At 40.9% G+C, this 27,754-nt stretch overlaps 1 protein-coding gene and 1 non-coding gene across 2 annotated transcripts in view; one reads left to right on the forward strand and one right to left on the reverse strand.

The window, feature by feature from the left end:
• The window catches only part of UGDH (UDP-glucose 6-dehydrogenase), a 33,278-nt gene extending 12,123 nt beyond the window's left edge, over window positions 1-21,155 (reverse strand). The window contains exons 1-3 of the mRNA XM_065907488.1: window positions 20,877-21,155; window positions 11,536-11,704; window positions 1,324-1,425 (exon numbers count right to left, since the gene is read on the reverse strand). Coding sequence (XP_065763560.1) covers window positions 1,324-1,425; window positions 11,536-11,697 — 264 coding nt within the window. The 5' untranslated portion in view covers window positions 11,698-11,704; window positions 20,877-21,155. The remainder of the gene's footprint in view (window positions 1-1,323; window positions 1,426-11,535; window positions 11,705-20,876) is intronic.
• Window positions 21,156-23,437: 2,282 nt separating this feature from the next.
• LOC136148174 (U6 spliceosomal RNA) lies at window positions 23,438-23,544 on the forward strand. Its single transcript, XR_010659459.1, has one exon. It is a non-coding gene; the product is annotated as a U6 spliceosomal RNA (small nuclear RNA).
• The last annotated feature ends 4,210 nt before the right edge of the window (window positions 23,545-27,754 follow it).

The raw sequence follows: 27,754 nt of genomic DNA on the forward strand, positions 1-27,754 counted from the left end.
AAAACTGATGCAGAGAAAAATGGAAACTAGGTAGGAGTCATACCACAATAATAACTCTAACAGGCACACAAAGCAATAGCTTGGGAAGACTCAAGGGAGTCAAGGGAGCTCTGGCTAGACTGGCAGAGAAGCGAGTGTATAATCAGCTATCTTTGTCAGAACACGCTAAGGTGAACTCTATTGCCTTAAGAATAGATTCTTTTTTAAAAAAAAATTTCTTTTTCTTACAGAAAAGTCCCCTATTCCCATTCTAGGTTGTAGTTATCCAAATGCTGGACTAAGGTAACTTCTTGATTTTCTCCAAGCATCTAGATACGCCCAAACAATTTCTCCTTTTCTATGCCTCTACCCTGAGCGACTGAACTGAACTGAACCTGCAAGCTTGAGCAAAGGGTAGGTGAGTCACAAAACTGGCACCAGTTCCTCTGAAGTAATTTTTAAAAAGAAAGACTGAATTCATGGCACAGTTTCACCAAGGATTTCATTACTACTTTCTCCTGGAGTTCATATATTTCTTCACAGTACTGCTTTTGCCCCGATACACATAGTCAATTCAACATCATCTCTACTCTATGGAAGCCCCTGGTGTTTCTTTATCTCATGGAACCCAGTCCAAGCTCATACCACTGTCTTTCCCCTTACTCCATAACGCTATAAAGGTCTTAAGTCATACAACACCCTAGCTCAGCTACCACCTGGTGATAACTATACCATCACACACAGAATATTTGAGTTATCAGAACAGCAAGAAAAAAGCTACCTTGGTTGACATATTGGATTAGCAGAGTGTATTCCCAAGCATTGATTCTACTTTTTTAATTACAAAAGTACAACAGCTAAGTTCTATTATGAACTGAAGTTATTTATGGACTAGCCTAACCACCTAATCAAGATATGCCAAGTTCTAAATAATTAATTTAAAATGATTTTTGGAATATAAATTCATCTAGAGAGGAGAGGGTGGTACAGTTGCAGCAAACTTTACCTGATTCTTTTTACTGTACCTACACCAAACAGTGGAACCAAGAAACAATGAAATACATATACTATCACCATATCTGCTCACAAGTTATCAACGCTTCCTAATTCTAGATCTCAGACTAGAACTTTCTCTGAACTTATTTATTCAATGATCTGAAATGATCAGATGACCACAGAGTTTGGTGACGTGTTGGACAAAGTTAGTGATAATCAAAATTCAACTGGACAACTTTATACTAAGTAATGCTATGGCTTAATAGCACTGGATTTATTATTAAAACACAATGAAACTTCTATATAGGCAAGAATACATTAACTCACACAGCAAAGGAAAATACTTACAGAAATAAATACAAGATCAGCTTCCTTAATGGCATCATCAATATTGGTAGAAAAAAATAAATTTTTTCCTCGACAGGATTCTACCACTTCTTTTAGTCCTGGCTAAAAAGAAAAAAGAAGAGAAGTTGCACATACATTTTACCAGCCAGATGAGATAACCCAATAGTATACATTGCATTCATTAAGGGAAAGGTCATGTTGTAATTTAAAGGTCTAGATTTGCTCTCAAATAACACCTCTGTAGAAAACTCAAAGACCAAACTGGTATCAAAGGCCATCTACTGCACATTATGTAAGATAACATATAAAGAAAAACTGAACTTGGAACAATTAAAGCAGTAGATCAGCTTAATGCATTTCATTGTTGACCACGTTCCAGACTATTTCATAAGAGTTAACAGTTAACGCCAAGTATCACACAATCATCAGCAAAGTCAAAGTCTTTCAAGATTTCAAGCAAACATTTGATTTTGCATCGTCATTATGAATGCAGGTTTTACTCCCATGAATCCAGGTCATAGAACACAGGCCATTCAGACTAGCTGTGAAATAGTCACTATTTATACATGCATAAATTTACAATTTTTCTAAGTCCTATTATAAGAAACATGTCTATCAAAAAAATTGTTACTTTTCCCATATAATTTTTTAAGTTGATATGTTATATTTTCATTTTTATTCAGTTCAAGAAATTTCTTTTTTTTTTTGTCTACATGGCATGCAGGATCTTACTTTCCTGACCAGGATCAAACCCTTGCCCCCTGCAGTGTAAGTGTGGAGTCTTAACCCTTGGACAGCCAGGGAAATCCCTGGTGTCACCAATTATAGCAACTGTTTCCTTATTTTGACTAGGCTCTAGAAAATTAGACCAAAAGGTTATGAAGTTGGAATTTTACAGAGAAGATTTAATTCAATCCTATATACAATCTTCCAATATTTAAATTAAAGTAACCTAAAATCAGAGCAATGCAGAATTTACAGTCTTTTTTTTATATTTAAGAGAAATGTATTTTTATTTATTTGTTTTTTAACTTATTTTATTGACATATAGTTGATTTACAATGTCGTGTTGATTTCTGCTGTACGGCAAAGTGATTCAGTTATATTCATTACATACATATTCAGTACATACACAGACCTTTTTTTTCCTATTCTTTTCTATTATGGTTTATCACCAGGTATTGAATATCATTCCCTGTGCTACACTGTAGGATCTTATTGTTTATCCATGTGCTCACTCAGTCGTGTCCGACTCTCTGCAACCCAATGGACTATAGCCCACCAGGCTCCTCTGTCCATGGAATTCTCCAAGCAAGAATCCTGGAGTGGGTTGCCATTTCCTTCTCTATGTATAGTAGTAAGTCTTAATAAGACCTCAACATGAACAACTACATTATTCCATTAAAATCAACGTGATATTTGTAGATATCCAAAACAGATCCAGAAGCAGTTAATAATATAGGTTCTACTTCTTATTAGGTTTATTATATAATTATCATAATTAGTATTTCGAATTTATATGGTACTTTCTAGTGAAAAAACTTTCATAGGATAAAATTAGCTTTTGTTTTATTCAGAAAAAGCGAAGCAAATTATCCAGTTTGGTTTTTTAGAAGTAGTTATTAAATGGATTTTTTAAATGAACAAAATTAACATAGAAGTAATAACTATTTAATAAATATGGTAACACAAAATGTTTTCATTGTTAAATATTAATAGAATCTACTATTCTGTTCTCTGAGTAAAAACATGAATACCTTATTACCAAATTTCATCTGATGGTCATTACTATTTCCTTCTTAGGCAGTAAAAATGACTACTTTTTTATTAATATAACTTTGACACATAAAATATAAACCTATAACACTAACTACTGGACCATCAGGGGAAAAAAATCACAATGAGCACAACTTTGCGGACCCTAAATACATGTAGCTGAGTTTTTCAATGTAGTTTGGTAATCTTTTTACTTGTCCTCTCATTCTGAGATTCCTGCTCCAACCTACACTACAGGTTCTTCAGAGGACTGTACCTCCCACGTTGTAACAACTGAGATCGACCAATGTTCCAGTCACTTTTATTTCCTGTTCCCACCAACAAAACAGTATCTTTATCCACTCTTATTTTCATGCCTGCGTGCCCAGTCCTGTCTGACCCCACTGACTGTAGCCTGCCAGGCTCTTCCTTCCATGGGATTTTGCCGGCAAGCATATTGGAGCGGGTTGCCATTTCCTTCTCCAGGACATCTTCCCAACCCAGAGATCAAACCCTAGTCTCTTGAACTGGCAGGTGGATTCTTTACCACTGACACACCTGGGAAGCCCCATCCTTGTTTACGTCCCTCCAATTTCTGAGAAGCGGACTTTCAGGGCAAATTCCTCTTCATGTGCTTTTGATCTCATCATCTTTGCTATTTTTCTAGACTTTATTCCATCATAACTGATGGAACAAACTAGCTCCTTTCTTCTTATACTTTTGGCCTTTCCTTCTCTATGTGATTTGTCTACCTTAGTTTATTAACATGCTTGATTCTCTATCAACCAGAAAAAAAAATATAAATTTAAAAAAAATCACTGTCTTTACCTCATGTCCCTCTCCAGTGACCACCACCTTTATTTCCTTATTAAACTTTTTAAGAGTCATTCCTTTTCTACACTCTTACTTCTCCAGTCTCCTACCACTTGTAATTGTTCTTGTAAAAGCTGCAATGGCCCCCATAATATTGAATTTCAAGAACATGTCTCATCTCTTGTTCCTCCTGTTTCTGTCATAATTGACAGCTTATTCACTCAGCAAATACTTATCAAGCAGTTACTGAGTACTGGTCACTGTGTTAGTCACTCATAATCAAGACATACTTCTTTATGGAGTTTGCACTACTAAAACTCTTCTGGCTTTTGGTTCACCTTCTCTAAACTGCTCTTCATAGCTTCTCTAAGGCATTTCTTCCTCCACCCACCATCAAACATTGGTATTTTCCAGGGTTCTGCCCTTGACTCATGCTCTGTTCTGACTATAGGCCCTTCCTGAGAGAGCTAAACTACTCTGATTTTAGTACTGCCTGCATAATACATTTTTTAATACCTGGATAATCTTAACTTTCCATCTTCAGCCTTGAATTTTTTTTCTTTTTTCTTTTTGGCCATGCCTTGCAGCATGTGTCTCCAACCAAGGATTGAACCCAGGCCACGGCTGTGAAGGGGAGAAGACCTAAATCACTGGACCACCAGGGAATTCCCAGCCCTGAATTCTTAAATATCATTCTAGGTTCGGTCCTCTTCTTCATCCTTTTATATAATCAACAGTCAAGTCTGATCATTTTTCTATCTAAATATTTCCCTTGGGGAATTCCCTGGTGGTCCAGTGGTTAGGATTCTGAGTGCTGAGGGCCTGGATTCAAACCCTGGTTGGATCACACAAGCCTCAGTTAGTCAGTCAGTTCAGTCTCTCATTCATGTCTGATTCTTGGCGACCCCATGGACTGCAGCACGCCAGGCCGTGCTGCATCACCAACTCCATCACCAACTCCCGGAGTTTACTCAAACACTTGTCCACTGAGTCGGTGATGCCATCCAACCATCACATCTTCTGTCGTCCCCTTCTCCTGCCTTCAATCTTTCCCAGCATCAGGGTCTTTTCCAATGAGTCAGTTCTTCGCATCAGGTGGCCAAAGTATTGGAGTTTCAGCTTCAGCATCAGTCCTTCCAGTAAACATTCAGGACTGATTTCTTTTAGGATGGACTGGTTGGATCTCCTTATAGTCCAAGAGACTCTCAAGAGTCTTCTCCAACACCACAGTTCAAAAGCATCAATTCTTTGGTGCTCAGCTTTCTTTACAGTCCAACTCTCACATCTATACATGACTACTGGAAAAACCATAGTTTTGACCAGGCAGACCTTTGTTGGCAAAGTAATGTCTCTGCTTTTTAATAAGCTGTGTAGGTTGGTCATAACTTTTCTTCTAAGGAGTAAGCGTCTTTTAATTTCATGACTGAAGTCACCATCTGCAGTGATTTTGGAGCCCCCCAAAATAGCCTGTCACTGTTTCCACTGTTTCCCCATCTATTTGCCATGAAGTGATGGCACCAGATGCCATGATCTTAGTTTTCTGAATGTTAAGTTTTAAGTCAACATTTTCACTCTCCTCTTTCACTTTCATCAACAGGCTCTTTAGTTCTTCTTCACTTTCTGCCATAACTGTGGTGTCATCTGCATATCTGAGGTTATTGATATTTTTTCTGGCAATCTTGATTCCAACTTGTGCTTCATCCAGCCCAGCACTTCTTACAATGTACTCTGCATATAAGTTAAATAAGCAGGTTGACAATATACAGCCTTGATGTACTCCTTTCCCGATTTGGAACCAGTCCTTTGTTCCATGTCTAGTTCTAACTGTTGCTTCCTGACCTGCATACAGATTTCTCAAGAGGCAGGTCAGGTGGTCTAGTATTCCCATCTCTTTCAGAATTTTCCACAGTTTGTGATGATCCACACAGTCAAAGGCTTTGGTATAATCAATAAAGCAGAAATAGATGTTTTTCTGGAAATCTCTTGCTTTTTCTATGATCCAACAGATGTTGGCAATTTGATCTCTGCCTTTTCTAAATCCAGCTTGAACATCTGGAATTTTATGGTTCACGTACTGCTGAAGCCTGGTTTGGAGAATTTCGAGCATTACTTTGTTAGCGTGTGAGATGAGTGCAATTGTGGAGTAGTTTGAACATTCTTTGGCATTTTCTTTCTTTGGGATTGGAATGAAAACTGGCCTTTTCCAGTCCTGTGGCCACGGCTGAGTTTTCCAAACTTGCTGGCATATAGAGTGCAGCACTTTCACAGCATCATCTTTTAGGATTTGAAATAGCTCAACTGGAATTCCACCACCTCCACTGGCTTTGTTCGTAGTGATTCTTCTTAAGGCCCACTTGACTTCGCATTTCAGGATGTCTGGCTCTAGGTGAGTGATCACACCTTCGTGATTATCTTTAACAACCTCATGAAGAGTATGAAAAGGCAAAAAGATAGGACACAAGCCTCAGGGCGAAGTAAAAAAAAAATTCCTCTAATCTAGTGAGTCTCAGAGTGAGTGGAGTGAGGATGGAATGACTCTCAAGGAAGCTGTGTATTCAAGAGAGCTCATTAAATATGATAATTACATATGATTTATCATTTCTCTATCAGTGACCAGGATTTAAACATAAATCACCAGGTCTCTCTGATATGAAAATTTGGTATTTACAAAGAAAAATCAATACCATAAACTTTAATAGTATCATTGAAAACAAATATCTGCTTGTATATTTTATTTATTTTTTTAAAGAAATATTCTTTTTCTTTTAATTTTATTTAGTTTTGGCTGCACCAGGTCCCACTGCAAGTGGGAGCCACGCTCCAGCTGGGGCGCCTGGGCATCTCACTGCAGTGGCCTCCCCTGCCGCAGACCACAGTCTCCGGGGCTTAGGGCTGAAGCAGTCCCGGCTCCTGGGCTCCAGAGCACAGGCTCAGTAGTTGTGGCACCTGGGACTAGCTGCTCCATGGCACGCGGGGTCCTCCTGGGCCAGGGATTGAACCTGCGTCCCCTACCCTGGCAGGTGGACTCTTCACCACTGCGCCACCAGGGGGGCATGGTTGCATATTTTAAATGCATTATAGGATAGAGATGTAAGGAGGAAGTTGACTGCAAAGGTATCTAAAGTTTCTCCAAAAATAAAATATTTCTCTGCCTTGTCCAAGATAGGTCAGTGTAAAGTCACAACTGGTAACAATATGTATAAGCTACTCAGTAAAGGAATTCATAAAACAGCATGAACTCTGGTTAGACTTGTCATTTGTTGTTCTTCTTTTACAGTTCTCCCTATTTGACATTTCACCTAACATTCACACCTTCAAAATGGCCAAGGAAATGTGTAGGAATAGTTTTACAACACAAAATAAAGAAATAAAAAATGGAACAAAGGCCTAGCATATATTTGAAAATGGATAATTGGGTCACATGGCTCATTTTCCCATTTTTCTCCCCCCAGTTTTTGTTCTTTTCTAAATACACAATGCTACCGAAATCATTTATTTTCTTCCGGTTTACAAATTCCTTCAGCAGGTGTCTTTTAACAACTGATGTCTAAGAAAGACATAGGAAAATTATAAGCCTAAAGTCATTTACTTGCTAAGAGGAAAACCATTCTGCTTGTTAAAACAAGCATCTTCTTGTTATAAGAAGATTCCTTCTAGAATTTTAAAGTAGCAGTGCCATGTTTTTAACCTCCAAAGTCAGCTGGGTTTTATCGAAAGACTCTATTTCTTTGCAAGCTACAGTAACTAGTACAGAACTAAAATAGCTGCTTAGCTCATCATCATCTAATGTTCTGGAGTAGATATATTAAAAATGAGATTAAAACAAGACTATGAAGACCAAAGAATTACAACTTAAAATAAAGCCAATACAATTACGGGATGTTAGAGTTCTGAGAGCTCAAACGTTGTTCTAATGGGCACCAGTGCTAGACAGACTTTCAAATCTTTTAGATTCGATTTAAAGAGACTTAAAGAAGAAAAAATTTATGAAATGAAAGTGCGAAACAAGAAGAAAGACTTTTGATTTTTTGGTAGGTTATTGAGAAAAAACACGTAAGATATGGAAAAAAAATCATCTTAGATCTTAATTCTTTTTATCTAAGTATATATCCCAGTTGGATTCAATATCAATGTAGAACATACTGCTTTTTTGGGGAGAAATTTAACTTTTAATTTTTCAAAAAAGCAACAAAAGTATAACACGGCAAGTTGAGATCACCCTCTCACTTTTTTGTGGCTGTTACTTTTATTTTGGGTTTTTGGTTGTTATTTATTTTAAGTATAGTTAATTTTATAATATTGTGTTACTTTCAGGTCTATATTATAGTGACTCAGTACTTTTGTAGATTATACTCCATTGTAGGTTGTTACAAGATGATGGGTATAATTCCCTGTGCTATACAGGATAATTTTGTTGCTTATCTACTTCACATAGTTTATATCTGTTAATTCTGTTATATCTCTAATTTGCCCCTCCCCCTTTCCCTTTCCCCTTTGGTAATCACAAGTTTTCTGTATCTGTGGAACACACTATCTTTAATTTATAGCACTGAAGTCTCGGGCAAAAGAGCTTCAAATTTCAGATAACAGAAATGGCACTGGTCTTCCACGGAGTCTCAAAGAGTCGGACATGACTTAGCAACGGAGCAACAACTGGGTTTCCCTGGTGGCTAAAGAATCTGCCTGCCGGTGCAGGGAACAAGGGTTCGAACCCTGGTCTGGAAACACCCCACCTGCCATGGAGTAGTTAAGCCTACGCACCACGACTACTGACCCCGTGCTCTAGAGCCTGGGAACCACTTCTGAGAGCTCACGCATCCCAACTAGGGAGTGGCCCTCGCTCGTCCCAGCTAGAGAAAAACCTTGGCAGCAGCAGAGACCCAGCACAGTCAATAAATAAATACATAAAATTATTTTTTTTAACAGTCCTAATAATAAGAATCTAACTAGGGAACATGCCTTCTGATCAACTAATGTTTTTGTTTTCTCCAAGAAAAAATATCTAAATCCAATATATTATAGATAGCTTATACTTCTTCTCATTCGATATAATCTTTAAGTAAAAATTTTAGTGAAGTAAAAAAAGAAGTTTTAAACAGTACATATACTTCAGCACAGAAAAGTGCTCAGTTTTCAGAAGTGAACACACTTGTGTAATCACTATCCATACAAGAACTGGGAGAATATTAACAGGGGAGTTCCCTGGTGGTCTAGTGGTTAGGATTCTGAATCTTTACTACTGTGGTCTGGGTCCAGTCTTTGGTTGGGGAACTGAGGTCCTACAAGCCTGGCTGGGTCAAAAAACAAAACCAAAAAAACATTAAATCAGAGCCTGCAGTATGTCCTCTTTTAGTAACTACAACCCCTCACACTACCATCATGCTGAATTCTATCACCTGACCAGTATATCTATAGTTGAACTTTATATAAATGGGATACACAGTATGGACTATCTTGTGTCCAATGACTTGTTACTTTTATGAGAATTTAAACATATGCTTGCATGCAGGAGTAGTTTCATCGATTTTTCAATGTATTATTGTATTTTATTATAAAATTATACTATAGTTTATGTATCCATTCTATTGCTAATTAATATGTAGGGTGTTTCCCATTTGGGGTTATTATGAATAGCACTGTTAATAATACTGTCTTTTGGTGCATATATGTATGCTTTTCTGTTGCATACACACCTTGAAGTGGAATTCCTAAGCCAGGCTATGCATATTTTCAGTTTTAATAATTACTGCTAAAAATTTTACAAACTGGATGTACCAATTTATGTTCTGATCAGCAGTGTGTAAGGGTTTTCTTGGTGGCTCAGTGGTAAAAAATCTGCCTGCAATGCAGGAGACGTGGGTTTGATACCTGGGTTGGGGAGATCCCTGGAGAAGAAAATGGCAACCTACTCCAGTATTCTTGCTTGGGAAATCCCATGGACAGAGGAGCCTGGAAAGCTATAGTCCATGGGGTCACAGAGAGTTTGACACAACTTAGCAACTAAACATGGAGAAGGCGATGGCACCCCACTCCAGTACTCTTGCCCAGAAAAATCCCATGGACGGAGGAGCCTGGTGGGCTGCAGTCCATGGGGTCACAGAGAGTTTGACACAACTTAGCAACTAAACATGGAGAAGGCAATGGCACCCCACTCCAGGACTCTTGCCCAGAAAATCCCATGGACGGAGGAGTCTGGTGGGCTGCAGTCCATGGGGTCTCGAAGAGTCAGTCACAACTGAGCGACTTCACTTTCACTTTTCACTTTCATGCATTGGAGAAGGAAATGGCAACCCACTCCAGTGTTCTTGCCTGGAGAATCCCAGGGACGGGAGAGCCAGGTGGGCTGCCGTCTATGGGGTCGCACAGAGCCGGACACGACTGAAGCGACTTAGCAGCAGCAGCAGGAGCAGCAACTAAACAATAGCAGTGCATAAAATTCCAACTGCCCTAAATCCTTGTCAACACTTGGCATTGTCGGCAGTCATAGTTTTAGCCATTCTGTTATACTTTGTTTTTGAAAAATTATGCTGGCATAATAATTATGTAATAGTAATTCAGTAATCAACTGAATGACTGGATATAGATATGGTTCACAAGATTTCAGATGACTTCCAGCTCTTTAATGGATATCAGAATTCTTAAACTTTTAATCAAGTTATCTTTCCAAAATGCTTTTAAAAATTCCCACAAACCAAATAGTAGCACTGTTATATACCAGGGAAAGAAATGCTATCACACTGAGGTATTTAAAGAAGTATTATGGGAAGTTCATCTGGTAGAGGAAGAAAGGGTAAAGCACAAAGAGAAGCTACCACATACACAGAGGGCTTTTAAAAAAATTCTAAGTCTGACTTAGATATTAACAAATCATGGATTTCTGTTCATAGACCTATAAAGAGCAGGCAGATTTATCTTACAGAGATTTCCCCTTCTAAAGACTGTTTAAAGACTAGAGTTGATAACAGTCTTATAAATAACAAAACTTTTCTGGAAAAAAAAAAAGAATATATTGATGTTGGAGAAAAATGCTATCCTCAAAATTTTCAAATGCTTCTCTGTTGGCTTTCAAAAGGATAATATCATGAACTCTTTACTATGAAAACTTTTTAAAATGAAACCTTACTTAATAAAATAGGGACACAGTTTCCTAACTGTGAGTTCTCTAAATTAAAGAAATACTGAAGTTCCAATTTAAACAAATTTGTGATAGTGAACACTGAACATGAAAGACACCATTTATTCATTCAAGGTTTATCTGATATAAATACAATAATCCAAAAATATAATAGGCTTACATGAGTCAATATTACAATCAGTTTTTTTATTTTTATTTTTACAGAATGCCACTTTTTAATTGCACTATTATAATATGGTAGCCATACTAACAGACAAAATTAGAAAACAGAGAAGAAAATTACTCATCATCTCACTCCACTAATACAACAATTATTAATATTCAGTATACTTTTTCTACACATTTTCCCTGGGCATATCTGACAAAATTATAATGTTCATAATATGTACCTAGACTTTTCCATTTTATTTCTATCAGTTACAGTCATAGAATTTTACAGCAAATTAAATTAGCAAAAAAAGTAAGAAAGCAAAGAGCATAAGAACAATGCACTGTTTAATGTGGTTTACCTCATAAATAGGAAGTGCAGGAGAGTTCCATGCATTGATTCTTGATTCATTGATATCAACAACCGTCACCCTGATTTCAGGGCACATGTGAGCAATCACACTACATGTGGGTCCACCAACGTAGCCTGCACCGATGCAGCAGATCTTCTTAATTTCAAACATGACTGTGCTGGAAGAGAAACAGTGAGACTGATTGTTGAGAACGGAAAATTTAAAGAAATCACACTGCACATTCATCACACTTTATAAAAGCTGTCAACGTGACAGGTATAGGGAAAGATTTCCTACATTCAGACCCATTAAGAATTATGAAAAAACAAATGGGACCTAATGAAACTTGAAAGCTTTTGCACAACAAAGGAAACTATAAGCAAGGTGAAAAGACAGCCTTCAGAATGGGAGAAAATCATAGCAAATGAAGAAACAAAGGATTCATCTCAAAAATATACAAGCAACTCCTGCAGCTCAATTCCAGAAAAATAAATGACCCAATCAAAAAATGGGCCAAAGATCTAAACAGACATTTCTCCAAAGAAGACATCCAGATGGCTAACAAACACATGGAAAGATGCTCAACATCACTCATCATCAGAGAAATGCACATCAAAACCACAATGAGGTACCATTACAAACCAGTCAGGATGGCTGCTATCCAAAAGTCTACAAGCAATAAATGCTGGAGAGGGTGTGGAGAAAAGGGAACCCTCTTACACTGTTGGTGGGAATGCAAACTAGTACAGCCACAAAGGAGAACAGTGGAGAGATTCCTTAAAAAACTGGAAATAGAACTGCCATATGACCCAGCAATCCCACTGCTGGGCATACACACCGAGGAAACCAGATCTGAAAGAGACACGTGCACCCCAATGTTCATCGCAGCACTGTTTATAATAGCCAGGACGTGGAAGCAACCTAGATGCCCATCAGCAAATGAATGGATAAGGAAGCTGTGGTACATATACACCATGGAATATTACTCAGCCATTAAAAAGAATTCATTTGAATCAGTTCTATTGAGATGGATGAAACTGGAGCCCATTAAACAGAGTGAAGTAAGCCAGAAAGATAAAGACCAATACAGTATACTAGCGCATATATATGGAATTTAAAAAGATGGTAATGATAACCCTATATGCAAAACAGAAAAAGAGACACAGATGTACAGAACAGACTTTTGGACTCTGTGGGAGAAGGCGAGGGTGGGATGTTCAGAGAGAACAGCATTGAAACAAGTATACTATCAAGGGTGAAACAGATCACCAGCCCAGGCTGGATGCATGAGATAAGTGCTCAGGACTGGTGCACTGGGAAGACCCAGAGGGATGGGATGGGGAGGGAGGCGGGAGGGGGGATCAGGATAGGGAACACATGTAAATCCATGACTGATTCATGTCAATGTATGGCAAAAACCACTACAATATTGTAAAGTAATTAGCCTCCAACTAATAAAAATAAATGGAAAAAAAAAAGAATTATGTAAACAGTGATAAAAAAAAAAGTAATGTTCCAATTGGATGACCTAGCCTGTTCTCAGCTGTACCAGCACGAAACATGGAAAAAATTATAGTAACTGACATCACTGAAAAAGTGTCACAAAGATTATAATGACCTAATATTTAGAAAGTCAAGCAGCACAATAAAACCTCTGCCCTCTAACACAGTAGCATAACTTTGATTGCCAAGGGAAAATTCATAGGTGAACACACCCGTGCAATTCTTGCTTAACTAAATGCTGGTGTATAAAGGTCAGCTTTATGACAGGTTTAGACTAAAATGATAGATATTAAGATTACTTCTAAGCCCAGAATATACCTCTGAGATTATATTCCCTGCACAGTTTGGCTTCAGCAATTCTTTCTTAGGTACTGGACAGAAATCTTGAACTCTATTTCAACTTTAATCGGAAACTATGAAATAGTTAAAGGAAAGTAATTTCTGTAATTGGGCTTTTGTAGCTCCGTTGGTTAAAGAATCAGCCTACAATTCAGGAGACCTAGGTTCGATCCCTGGATTGGGAAGATCTCCTGGAGTAGGAAATGGCAACCCACTCCAGTATTCTTGCTGGGAGAATCCCATAGACAGAGGAGCCTGGTGGGCCAGTCAATGGGGTCACAAGAGTTGGACATGACTTAGCTACTTAGACTAATTTCTGTAGTTAGCAAAGCTATTTCGCAGATTTTGATGACTTTTCAAGTGACTAGGTGGGTGAACTGATTCACACTAATCAAAAGGACAACGGACTGAGTTATACAAAAGAATGTCAGTTTATTCAGGAATAAGAACAAAATTAATCAAACTGATCAAATCCTTAGAAATTCTGCCCTTGTCAAGGACTAAATCTAATCTCAGACATCATTGGATCTAACCCATTCATGGATTCCATAAAGAAGGAAAATGGTAATCAGAAAGTTTAAGACCCTGTTAGTATATTCCCGCATGGATCAGAGAAGGTAATATGGAAGGCTCATCTAATTACAATGCCTGGCAAGTATATCCCTATAGTGAAAAAAGGTACACGAAGCACATAATTAAGATGATCCAGTTCCCTCTGATATGAATTTTCACTAATCAAACAATGTTCTAATCTTCCCTGGTTCTCTGGGTAAGCTTCCCTACTAGAAATGACTGGCCTGACAACCCATACACGTATCCTGGTCTGAGCTAATGAACAAGTAATCTGGTTTATAAATTGATCTTTTCGTTATGATTAGAAGATATCAGCTCCCAGAGTCTGATCTGTAACGACTCCTTTTTTCTCCTCTTGGCTGTGCAGCTTATGGGATCCTAGCTACCGGACCAGGGATCAAACCCTGGCCCCCTGCAGAGTAAGCACAAAGTCCGAACCACTGGACCGCCAGGGAATTCTCTAATGACCTTTTAACAACTTAAAATGGAATTCAGTAAAACAGTAAATATGTACAGAATTTGTAATCTAATGACTTCTGAAAGAGAGCAATATGCTTAGCAATATGCATACAAAGTAATATTTTAAATGTATTTTTAGTTTGAATAGGTAATAATTCATATGAATCAAAAATTAAATCGGAGGCGTTCCCTAATGGTCCTGTGGTTAAGCACTTTCACTGCAGTTGGTCTGCATTTAGTCCCTGGTCAGGGGGCTAAGATTCCACAAGTCACTTGGGGCAGCCAAAAAAATAAAATAAAAATCCGTGTAACAAGGTAAACAGAAACCTCACACCCACCCCATCCTTATCTACTTTGCTACCACAAGCAACCTTTGTTAGTATTCCAGGAATCACCTTAAGAAAAACATTGAACCTAGAAAAATAAACTTTTGGCAACCATGTATCTTTCATTACTTCACCCTCATACTTCTCAGTTCTGCCTGTTAATACTCTCCCAGCCTCAAGTGCCCTATAGACAAGGAAAATGTATGGGGAGATATGACTGCGTGGGAATTGCTCAGTGGCTAAAGCTGAGGGGAATGTTCTGAAAAGTGCCCACCTGTGGGAGGGACAGTTGGGCCTGGAGCAGGCTTACCAAAGATGTATTTCCAGCATTCACTGCTGCTATCCCCTCTACAGTAGAAGAATCTTGGCATCTGGTTTCAGAAAAAGTGCCTCAACTTTCTTCAGGCTTATCCCCTTCTCCTTCATGAAAAACTAACATTCCCAACTTACGGGTCTACTGTGTGGGCACAGCAGAGAATTTGGCCATAAAATAATATAGGTCCTGACCCTCAACTACTTAACAATTTATTTAGGGAATAATTCAACTGAAAAGCGTTTGTTAAAGACCCCCCCATGTATCAGACACTATTGTTCTATGTACTATAGATACAACAGTGAACATGACAGACAAGAGCTCCTACCTTTAGGTAGTTATATTTTAGTAGGAGAGCACGCAAACAAAACAATGGCAGTTGTGGTAAATTCCACATAAAGGAAATAAAGGAAAAGCTGAAAAAGAAACACTGTGGGGAATGGACTATTTTATTTAGGGTAAAGCAAAACAAAGGTCCGTCTAGTCAAGGCTATGGGTTTTCCAGTGGTCATGTGTGGATGTGAGAGTTGGACTGTGAAGAAAGTTGAGCACCGAAAAATTGATGCTTTTGAACTGTGGTGTTGGTGAAGACTCTTGAGAGTCCCTTGGACTGCAAGGAGATCCAACCAGTTCATTCAAGGAGATCAGTCCTGGGTGTTCATTGGAAGGACTGATGCTGAAGCTAAAACTCCAATACTTTGGCCACCTCATGTGAAGAGTTGACTCATTGGAAAAGACCCTGATGCTGGGAGGGATAGGGGGCAGGAGGAGAAGGAAACGACAGAGGATGAGATGGCTGGATGGCATCACTGACTTGATGGACATGAGTTTGAGTAAACTCCGGGAACTGGTCATGGACAGGGAGGCCTGGCGTGCTGTGATTCATGAGGTCGCAAAGAGTCGGACACGACTGAGCAACTGAACTGAACTGAACTGAACTGAAGTCTCTCTGAGGTGACTTTTAAACTGACTTAAAAGATAAAATGGAATTAGTCACACCCAGATAACATGGTTAAATTATACAAGGGAGTATAACCTCATGCGAAGAGTTGACTCATTGGAAAAGACCCTGGTGCTGGGAGGGATTGGGGGCAGGAGAAGGGGACAACAGAGGATGAGATGGCTGGATGGCATCACCGACTCGATGGGCATGAGTTTGAGTAAACTCTGGGAGTTGGTGATGGACAGGGAGGCCTGGCGTGCTGCGATTCATGGGGTCGCAAAGAGTCAGACATGACTGAGCAACTGAACTGAACTGATAACCAACTAAATGATAAAGTAAGTGTTAAAGTCCAGGGGAATCAAAATAAGAAAGCAGCCTACATAGAGGGAAATGTAAAATCTAAGAGTGGCCTAAAGAATAAATAGGATATAGAAAGGAAATATAAGCGGGGAGGGCATTTCAGATGACAGGAGGGAATAGATAAGGACTCACATACAGAAGTGAGTCCAAAGAAGTGAGGCAATCTGCCTAGTTACAAGGAAAAAAAAAGTGGATATTAAGTAGCGAGAGGCAATGTTATACGCCAGCCTGGATGGGAAGAAGGTTTGGGGGAGAATGGATACATGTATATCTATGACTGAGTCACTTTGCTATTCTGCTGAAGTTGCCACAACATTGTTAATTGGAGCTTCCCTGATAGCTCAGCTGGTAAAGAATCCACCTGCAATGCAGGAGACCCTGGTTCGATTCCTGGGTCAGGCAGATTCCCTGGAGAAGGGATAGGCTACCCACTCCAGTATTCTTGGGTTTCCCTGGTGGCTCAGATGGTAAAGAATCTGCCTGCAATGCAGGAGGCCTGGGTTCGATCCTTGGGTTGGGAAGATCCTCTGGAGAAGGGCATGGCAGCCCACTCCAGTATACTTGCCTGAAGAATCCCCATGGAAGGAGGAGCCTGGCGGGCTACAGTCCATGAGGTCACAAAGAGTCGGACACGACTGAGCGACTAAGTACACACACCCCAATACAAAATAAAAAGTTTTGTTTTTTAAAAAATTATTTTATTTTTTTATTTATTTTGCGGTGCTGGGTCTTAGTTGCTACTTGGGCTTTTCTCTGGTTGCAGTGAGCGGGGGCTGCTCTGCAGTGGCGGTGTCTGAGCTTCTCATTGCAGAGGCTTCTCTTGCTCTGGAGCGCTGGTTCAGGGAGCTCGCGCTTCAACAACTGCAGCTCCCAGGCTCCAGAGCACCGGGTCAATTCACTGTCAGTTGCTCCTCAGCACGTGGGATCCTCCCAGATCAGGGGCTGAACTCATGTCTCTTGCATGGGCAGGTGGATTCTTTACCACTGAGCCACCAGGGAAGCCCCCAAAAGTTTAAAATTAAAAAAAAAAAAAAAAAGTATTAACAGGTAATGATTGTCTCCTAGAGTGGAAATGAATTGGAAGTGGGTCTTGAATGCCTTTTTCAGGAAGGTATGACCATAAAAATCCATGAGGCTATAATTTAATAACTTAAGGAAACAGCTGAAAGTAACCATAACAATCAAAGGCATTAATGTATCTAAAACCTAACGAGATCCATTGAAGAAAAAGAAGAAGGAATGATCACCTCAGGGCCTGGAAAAGGAACATTAAGAAGAATGATGTTTGTTTCAGAGCTGTCTAAAGAGTGACACAGAATCTGGAAGTCAGAAGTGTTCTGGGCTCAGAACAGTGAGGCAAGAAAAGGCTTTCCCAATGCTTGGATGGCAAATTACCCCCATATTCTTGGCTCTGATTCCACTCTGCCTTATGAGTTCAGATTGCCAGGAATTATAATACTAGAAAGGGATGACCTGGGTTTGAGACATCAGTATTCCAGGTACTAGAATAAAATTTCCCTACTGTATTAGCAAGGTTCCATTCTAGTATATCCATCAGTGTCTTATGAGCTTAGGCATCGTTAAGTTAAAACCTAAAACCTCATTAACCACGGGTCTGTGGGAGAAAAAAAAAAATCAACCTTCCAGATCTGCAAGGCTGAAGGTCAAGTCCTGAACTGTGACAAATCTGAAGGACCACCTACCACACAGAGCAACACCCTTACGGGATAGGTGGCCTCTCTAATCAAAACCAATGTATGTGGAATACCTAAAAAGTGAAATCTCACAGGACTTTTGAACGAGAGGATTTTATGGTGTTACCACTTAATCCTTAGCCAAGAGATTGTAAGGGCAGCCTAGGCCCTCAATCTCAACCAGAAGAGCTTCTGTTAACATTCTTACAATAAACATGGGTCGAAGATCTACATGATGAACTCTTGGGCTCAAGAGTTTAATAAGGTTTAATAAGGTGGTCCCAGGCTAACATTTCTCTGCTGCTCTTCACCTAAGTACCACTGTTGGGCTCTCACTAACTATTAACTGGATGAGTAACTCTTTATTAAGGGTCTTTTTGAGATGAAAACTGTTATTTGAATATTTTTAGCTCAGACGACTTATCATAGTATTTTTGCAGATTGTCCAAAATCCTATCATCCTGTCTCTTAAGGTAGAACTTTAGCATGTCTTCTCAGAGTTACTGCTTTAAAAAAAAAAAAAAAGGTTATGGCTGTGGCGGGTCTTCGGTGCTGCTCGCAGGCTTGCTCCAGTCGTGGAGGCCGGTGGGGTCGGGGAGGGTGGGGGCTACTCCTTGTCGCAGTGCAAGGGCTTCTCATTGCAGTAGTGTCTCCTGTCTCAAGCTCCAGGCGCATGAGCTTCATTACTTGTGACACATAGGCTCAGAAGCTGCGACTCCTGGGCTCTAGAGCGCGCACCAGCTTAGTTTCTCCGCAGCATATGGGACCTTCCTGAACCAGGGATTGAACCTGTGTTCCCTGCACTGGCAGGCGACTCTTTACCACTGAGCCCCCAGCGAAGCCCCCAGAGTTACTTCTTATCCACCTTGGTCGCCAGGCCACATTCAGCTTGCCTTTCATATAAGCATCCAGGGTAAACTGTTGATGGCAGGTGGGCCTGTATTATGGAACTGCCTGTGTTTTGGGGTACCCCTGTGTTGCTGTTTCATATGGCTCGCAGATGACAATGGGGAAATTACTGAAGAAGCCCAATGTACCATCTGTGCAAGTCCAATAAATTACCACCTGGAAGCTTCAACAAAATCTTCAATAAGCTTTAATATGGAGCTTGATACAGTGTTAGTGATGTACTCTGCCTGACACAGATATCTTCTGGTACCACTTTAAATTTCTACTTTTATATACCTTCCGATCCTCTACTGTGCTGTCTGGGAAATGGTAATATTTGCTTACGAATGAGTCAGTTTGGAATGACTTTTTACCCCGTGTTTTGGGAAAGCCACAGCAATCCAAGCTGTTCCAAAACTATTTTTCATTTAAAATTTTACGAATTCAGAACAATATTTCAACCTACAAGCTCTGGCTAACAAAGAGCGAACCTCCGATTACAATCTAAGGTGAATATAATCCCTCCATCTCCACCCCTCTTCAGTACACTCTACAAGTACCCAGTATAATGGGCTTCCCTCGTGGCTAAGTGGTAAAGAATCCATCTGCCAGTGCAGGAGATGTGGGTTCAATCCCTGGGTCAGGAAGATCTCCTGGAGAAGGAAATCGTAACCCAGGCCAGTATGCTTGCCTGGAAAATGCCATGGACAGAGAAGCCTGGCAGGCTACAGTCCACGGGGTTGCAAAAAAGTCGGATGCAGTTTAGGGACTAAACAACAACAAAGCTAAGGCAATGGATGTCACACCAACTTCACACATCATCTTAGACATTTCAGAAATGACATACTAACAGATGCCTGACCTGGGGAAAATATTTAATCAGTGAATAAGATTGTTAACCTTATATCTAAAGGGTTTCATGTAAAGCTGTGCAAACAACACGAGAGAAGATGGAGTATGCTTATTAGGTGCAGATTTCCTATGAGAGGAGTGCAGCAACAGGAGAAGAAATGAGACCCTTTCAATCAGGGTTGCCTAGCCCTTACCTTAAACTAGAGGCTGGGTACTACCGAGCAATCTCAGAGCACACAGAAACCTCTTTCATTTCCAGAACCACCCTCCTACCCACCAAGGAACAGACCAGACTACTGTTGCCCATTTCTTAGGGGATTTGAAGAAACTCACAGACTCGCTGTGTCTTTGAGGGCGGTCAATGAACAGCTACTCTTCTGTATATCCCTGAAAAGTTCCCTACCAGTGAATCCTTCTTTTCTATATACCAGAATTCTCGACCCTACTCAATTATTTTCCTACATATAAGAAGGTATAATTTTTCAAGGGCTCACACAAACACGATCTCTCCGGAAAGGCCTTCCGTAACATGAAATAAAGCCATTACATGGTGTGGCGGCCAACAATGCATTTCAGGACAGCTATATAGATGTCACGATAGAATATCTTAGGATTTCGCCTTCGAAAAGGCTCTCTGGTTCGTTTTCTTGTCAAGTTTCTTAAGAAGGGCGGTCAGGGAAGGGGGGAAAGCGCCAGCACTCCATGTGAGCAAATCTAAACACAAAAGACTTTGATTCAGAGGCCAAAATGGGGTCCCTAAGCAAAGGACCACCTCCTCTGGTGATGTTCGGCTTTCAGAGGCGCCAGGGAAATCTCACTTAAGTCGGAAAGTGGGAGAAAGCAGAAAAGAGAAGCGGCTGGAAGACCCGCCGAGTCTTGAATTAAAGGCCTAAGCTATCTCTCTTCCAGGGCAGCAGATCCAAAGGACGATTCCCGCCCAGAGCCCACCAGAGGAGACCCAGAGTCGTGACACTGGAAGCCGCGGACCGCGCGCCGGAGCGACCGGAGCAGCGCGCACACCCCGCCCCGTCCCTTCCACATCCCGATGGGGCCCGGGAGCACCCTCTGGGCGGCGGGGCCAGCCCGCGAACGGCGCTTACCCACTTCCAGGCACCGAGCGCTGCAGCCGCTTCTATCCCCCCGGCTCGGACAGCTCCTCGCTCTGGGCCGCGCAGCCGCAGCCTCGGCACTCGCGCCCTGCTCCGTCTGGTCTTCCCTCACCGCAGACCCGCCTCGGGCTGCCAGGCGCCGCACCCTGAGTCCCGGGCCCGAGCCCGCATTTAAAGGCTTCCACCCGAGGAGGCGGAGGATTCATTCCCGGGGAGCCAAGCCCTCCCGGACTCTGCCCTGGGTTGCATCCCTGCTCCCCCTCCCGCCAAGCTAGGCCAGGGCCCGCCCCCATTTCCTGCGGGCCCTGGGGCGGGGGCACGGGGGCGTGGCCAGCCGTGGCAGACCCCGCCCCCGGCCGACGCTGAGCAAATCCGCTGCGTCCAGCTCAGCGGCCCCGCCCCTGCCGCGAGCCGCGCGGGGCGGAGCTGCGTGCGCTGCGGGTCCACCGAGGCCCCAGCGGCTAGAGCCGCGGGAACGAGTAGGTCAGCTGCTAGTTCCCCCGTCGTCTGAAGTCTTCTCTTGCCGTCTGGGCCCCGGTTCCTCCCCTGTGTCCCCATCCTGTCTGACAGCGCTGAGGTGGTGCCGCCTGCGCGCCGGGCCAGCCATACTTTGGGGCTGAGGCCCACTGGGACCGGAAGGTCCAGGCCCCCTTTCCGGTCTCCCCAGCAGCCTAGAGAGAGCCTGCCTTGTCTTCCGGCTCCCCTAGACCTTGCGGATCAGACGTGGCCAGCAGCTTCCTCCGCTCCCACGTCCTCCAGGCGCCTGGATCCTTCGTACCCTTGCGGGCCCGCGTCCCAGGGCTTAGTCAGTTTACATAGAGCCGCCGCTTCTGGGAAGGAGTCACGCCAGATGGATGCTGAGGCCATCATGACTGGACCAGTTAGTGATCTCCACCCTGATCCCGCTGGAGAAGCGAGACAGCCATGCCCTCCAGGCAGATTTTCCAGATGCTCCTGCCAAGTTCGGGATTTGAGACGTCTGTGCACGATACGTAGCAGAGAGCATGCAAGATCTAAGTGCCGCGTATGGAGCCGCGCACTTTTAATGAGAGCAGTTCTATTCCAGTTTCCCCACTCCAAGGTCATCTTAAACCTCAAATTTAAAGGGGGGTAAAAAAGCAGTCATGACTTTTTCCTTCCTCTGGTTAAATTAAGAGTTACATCACATGGATGGACCTAGAGATTATCATTCTAAGTGAAGTCGGTCGAAGATAACTGTATCACTCTTATGTGTGGAATCTTTTTTTAAAAAAAACGATACAAATGAACTTTACAAAATACATAGAAAACAAACTTATGGTAACCAAAGGGGAAAGGGGAAGGAGGGACGTATTGGATTGGGATTAACATATACATAACATATACACACAACTTTATGTAAAGTAGATAACCAGGGACTTCCCTGGAGGTCTGTGTTGAAGACTCCCTGCGCTTCCACTGCAGAGGGTTCTGCTGGTTGGATTCCTGGTTGGGTAACCACCGGTATACCGCTGGGCAGGGCCAAAAAAAGGAAAAGATAACCAAAAAGGATCTAGTGTATAGCACAGGAAACTCTGCTTGATATCTTGTAATAAACTGTAATGGGAAAGAATCTGAAAAAGTTATATATATAAATATATATATTATTATATATAATAAAAAAAAATAATTATATATATATAACCGAATCACTTTGCTATACACCTGCAACACCACGTTGTAAATCAATTATACTTTAATAAAAAAATTTTTTAAAAATAAGAATTACTTCAAGTAATATAATCTGTACTTGAAGTCAAAGACCATCTTGAAACATGTCAAGGAAAGGAGAAGTTTATAAAGGCACGTTAAAATACCATATAGATTTCTGATATGAGCATGAGGTGCACTTGAAACAAGCTGTTGAAGAATTGTTTGTTGTGAATCCTAGAAAACGTGATAGCGTGTGTAGGTGTTGTACGTTCTATGTTCTTAAACTGATTTATTCAGCAAAGATTTAGTGCCTATTGTGTTAGACATTATCCTAGAGACCAAAGATAAATCAAAATCCAATTCTTTCTTCCAAAACTCACAGGCTTGTGGGGGAGACAAATGAACAAGTAATTTCAATGCATTTAATAGAAGCTTTTTTTTTTTTTTTTTGGTTTTTTGGCCATGACACACTACACTGCATGTGGCATCTTAGTTCCCAGACAAGGGATCGAACCCCCACCTTCTGCATTGGCAGTACACAGTCTTAACCACTAGACCACCAAGTAAGTCCCAGAGGTTTTTTAACTTGGTGCATACATAGATTTGTTTACTGTTACAGTCAGCTTTCTAATAAAAAACCACTATTCTACTCCCTTTATTTTGAATTCAACATTTTTCTACCTATTATTCACTTCACATTCTTTGTTAGTATTTTGGTAATGATCATAATCTTCAAAAAGCTCAAGAGACTCTTAGAAATGAAATCAAACTATCAATAATAGCTAGAATGGACCTTTGGATATAAGACAAATGTTCTCAAAATGTGCTGACCATTTCTGAGAACTTTTCAAGGGATCCAGAAGGTAAAAAACACTTTTATGGTGCTCGCTTCGGCAGCACATATACTAAAATTGGAACGATACAGAGAAGATTAGCATGGCCCCTGCGCAAGGATGACACGCAAATTCGTGAAGCGTTCCATATTTTTTTTTTTAGTGTTAAGGAGATAAAGGATAATTAACCAAAAAAAAAAAAAAAAAAAAAAACACTTTTATGATAATACTAATATGTCCCTTTCTTTTTTCACTCATTCTCTCGCAAGGATATGGTTGAATTTTCCAGAGGCTGTAGGACATGTGATATTATCACAGGTCATTGTGTGTGTTAGTCGCTCAGTCACGTCCACCTCTTTTCGACCCCATGGACTATACAGCGCATTAGGTTCCTCTGTCCATAGGATTCTCCAGGCAAGGACACTGGGGTGGGTAGCCATTTCATTCTCCAAGGGATCTTCCCGACCCAGGGATCGAACCCCGGTCTCCCTCAGATCCTTTACATCTGAGCCACCACGGAAGACCCTATAACAGGTCAGTGCGGATATTATAGACTTACAAAAACGTAAAGCAATGCCAATCTTCTAATTTTTTATTTAGAAGTAATTTTTTAATAAAAATACATTATGTTGACATGAAATGAACTTACAGCTTTCCTTGTAGCTCAGTCGGTAAGGAATCTGCCTGCAATGCAGGAGATTTGGGTTTGATTCCTGGGTTGGGAAGATCCCTTGGAGAAGGAAATGGCAAACGAATCCAGTATTCTTGCCTGGAGAATCCCATGGCCATCCATGGGAGCCTGGCAGGCTTCAGTTCATGGGGGTCACAAAGAGTCGGACGTGACTGAGCGACTACACTACCACTAATGGGCTTATTATTGCTAAGTTTAAGGAACTGATGTATTTCTGTGTGATTTATCAATTTTCATTTCTAATAGGGCCAATACAAATAGCTATAATAAACATGAAAAAGCTTTTTGGGGTCTTCAAGTTTTAAATGTGTAAAGGAGTCCTGAGAACAAAAGTTTGTTTGAGAACTGCATGTGGTAGGGCAATTATTTTCAGATTATGTATCATGGAGCTCTGAGTTTCCCTGTGGTGTGTCAAAGTCTATGAGAGAGAAAATGAGTGGGAGATTAAAGCTGACAGAGCACTGTGTCTCCGACTTCCTTCTCCGTATCAGAGCAGTTCTACTTTTATCTCTCAATCTGCTTCATATTATCAAAATTTCATGTAGGATTTCAATTTACAAGCACGTTCCTCTTAAAATTTAAAAAGCGCTTGATTCAGTCATTCAATAAGAATTTCCTCCAAGTGTTTACTATGTGATTAAAGTGTGCTAGTCATTAGGAATAGAATTGTGAATAAAGAATGGTACATTCCCAGCCTTCCTACATTTTACTCTGGGGAAACATCAGTAACACAGAGGCATGTAAAATAACTTAAGGAAGATATATATAGTCTTGTGGGAATACACAATAAAAGCATCTAACATAGCAGGTCAGGGGTGCTTCCTCAAGTTTATTTATTTTTGGCTGAGCTGGGTCTTTGCTGCTGCTCCGGCTTTTCTTGAGCTGTGGCAAGCAGGGGCTATGCTGTAGTTGCAGTGGGCAGACTTATGCAGTGGCTCTTCTCGTTGCCGAGCACAGGCTGTAGGCCTCAGTAGCTGTGGCACATGGGCTTAGTTGCTCTGAGGCATGTGGGATCGTCCCAGACTGGGTATTGAACCAGTGTCTCCTGCATTGGCAGGCAGATTCTTTACCACTGAGCCACCTGGGAAGCCCCTTCCTCAAGTTTTGAAAATTAAGCTCCTAAAGGAAATATAGGCATTAACTGGGGGAAACAAAGAGGGTGACTGGAGGGATAAAGAGGATGGATTTAGGGAGGGCAATTCAGAGCTAAATACAGCCATCAAGAATTAGAAGCAGCATGTCCAGTGTAGTAACCCAGGAGATTTAGAGCAATGAACAGATTCAAGAGATGATCAGGACTTCCCTGGTAGTCCAGTGGTTCAGAATCCGCCTACCAATGTAGAGGACAGGTTTGATCCCTGATCTTGGAAGATCCTATAGCCACAGGGCAACTAAACCCAAGCACCACAACTACTGACCCCGTGTGCTGCAACTATGGAAGCCAATGTGCCCGAGAGCCTATGCTCTGCAACAAGAGAAAGCCTGCATACAGTAATGAAGACCCAGTGCAGGCAAAAATGAATAAATAATGTTTTTTTTTTAAAGAGTAAGATGATCAGGGAATAAAAGCATGATGATTTTAGTAATATCCTCCCCCTCCTCTCATCTCACACCAAGGGTGTCACTATCTTGGCTTTGACAATAAAGGTTAGTTATGCCTTGCACAGATAATATTTAAGGCAATCAATTTCTTAAACAACTAAGGGAATAAATTGCTGGCTCAACTTTTACAGGTACTCTTTCTCAAAATTGATTTGTCCAAGAATAGTCCATTTTACAAAAGAAAGACTTACCTTTTATCCAAACAAACCCTTACTATGATCCATTCGCCAGGGGTAAAATTCTGGGTGCCAAACAAAGGGATCAAGTGAATTCTGGTTTGGGAAAACTCCCTTATACTGATTAATCAAGACACTTCAAACCTGTCTTTCCTCATTTTATGTTTATTTTTGTGAAGGGTGAAGTTCAGAGTTAGAAACAGGACATTTTGGACATGTTCTGAATTCCAAAAAAAAAAAAAAAAGATGCCACTTTAATTTGCCACTTGGAATATTTTAAAAGCAATTTAAATATTTTGCAGGACTACAAAAAATGGAAAGAGGTAGTGGATAAAATTGACGTGGATAGAATTTAAAAGATTTACTCCCTTTATTCACTTATTCACTAGAATTTAAAAGATTTATAAACTTAGTTATGTCAAATCTTACAGTACTTTTTCCACTTGGAGGTTTCATCTTATATGATGTTTAATACTTTTATTAACAAAATCATACTCACTTATATCTAAACACATATTAAATGTCAACTTAAAATGGACTAAGCATTGACTAAAGTCAGAGCCATTCTCGAAAATTTCCAAGGTGTTTCAGTTCAGTTCAGTTCAGTCGCTCAGTCATGTCCAACTCTTCTCGACCCCATGGACTACAGCATGTCAGGTTTCCCTATCCATCACTAACTCCTGGAACTTGCTTAAACTCAGGTCCATCATGTTGGTGATCCATCCAACCATCTCATCCTCTGTCGTCCCCTTCTCCTGCCTTCAATCTTTCCCAGCATCAGGGACTTTTCAAATGAGTCAGTTCTTCGCATCAAGTGGCCAAAGTATTGGAGTTTCAGCTTCAGCATCAGTCCTTCCAACGAATAGTCAGGACTGATTTCCTTCAGGGTTGACTGGTGTGATCTCCTTGCAGTCCAAGGGACTCTCAAGAGTCTTCTCCAACACCACAGTTCAAAAGCATTAATTCTCTGGCGCTCAGATTTCTTTACGGTCCGACTCTCATATTCATACATGACTACTGGAAAAACCATAACTTTGACTAGACAGATCTTTGTTGGCAAAGTAATGTCTCTGCTTTTTAATACGCTATCTAGGTTGGTCATAGCTTTTCTTCCAAGGAGCAAGTGTCTTTTAATTTCAAGGCTGCAGTCACCATCTGCAGTGATTTTGGAGCCTAAGAAAATAAAGTCTCTCACTATTTCCACTGTTCCCCCATTTATTTGCCATGAAGTGATGGGACTGGATGCCATGATCTTTGTTTTTTAAATGTTGAGTTTTAAGCCAGATTTTTTTCTCTCCTCTTTCACTTTCATCAAGAAGCTCTTGAATTCCTCTTCACTTTCTGCCATAAAGGTTGTGTCATCTGCATATCTGAGGTTATTGATATTCTTCCTGGCAATCTTGAGTTCAGCTTATGCTTCATTCAGCCCAGCATTTCTCATGATGAACTCTGCATATAAGTTAAATAAGCAAGGTGACAATATAGTCTTGATGTACTCCTTTCCCAATTTGGAACCACTCCTTTGTTCCATGTCCAGTTCTAACTGTTGCTTCTTGACCTCCATACAGATTTCTCAGGAGGCAGGTAATGTGGTCTAGTATTCCCATCTCTTTAAGAATTTTCCAGTTTGTTGTGATCCACACAGTCAAAGGCTTTGGCGTAGTCAATGAAGCAGATGTTTTTCTGCAACTCTCTTGCTTTTTCTATGATCCAGCAGACATTGGCAGGATGTTGATCTCTGGTTCCTCTGCCTTTTCTAAATCCAGCTTAAACATCTGGGAAGTTCTCGGTTCACGTACTGTTAAAGCCTCACTTGGGAGAATTTTGAGCATTACTTTGCTAGTGTGTGAGATGAGTACAATTGTGCGGTAGTTTGAGCATTCTTTGGCATTGCCT

The sequence above is a fragment of the Muntiacus reevesi genome, chromosome 16 (genome assembly GCF_963930625.1).
Source record: "Muntiacus reevesi chromosome 16, mMunRee1.1, whole genome shotgun sequence".
In the NCBI taxonomy this organism is placed as follows: domain Eukaryota; kingdom Metazoa; phylum Chordata; class Mammalia; order Artiodactyla; family Cervidae; genus Muntiacus; species Muntiacus reevesi.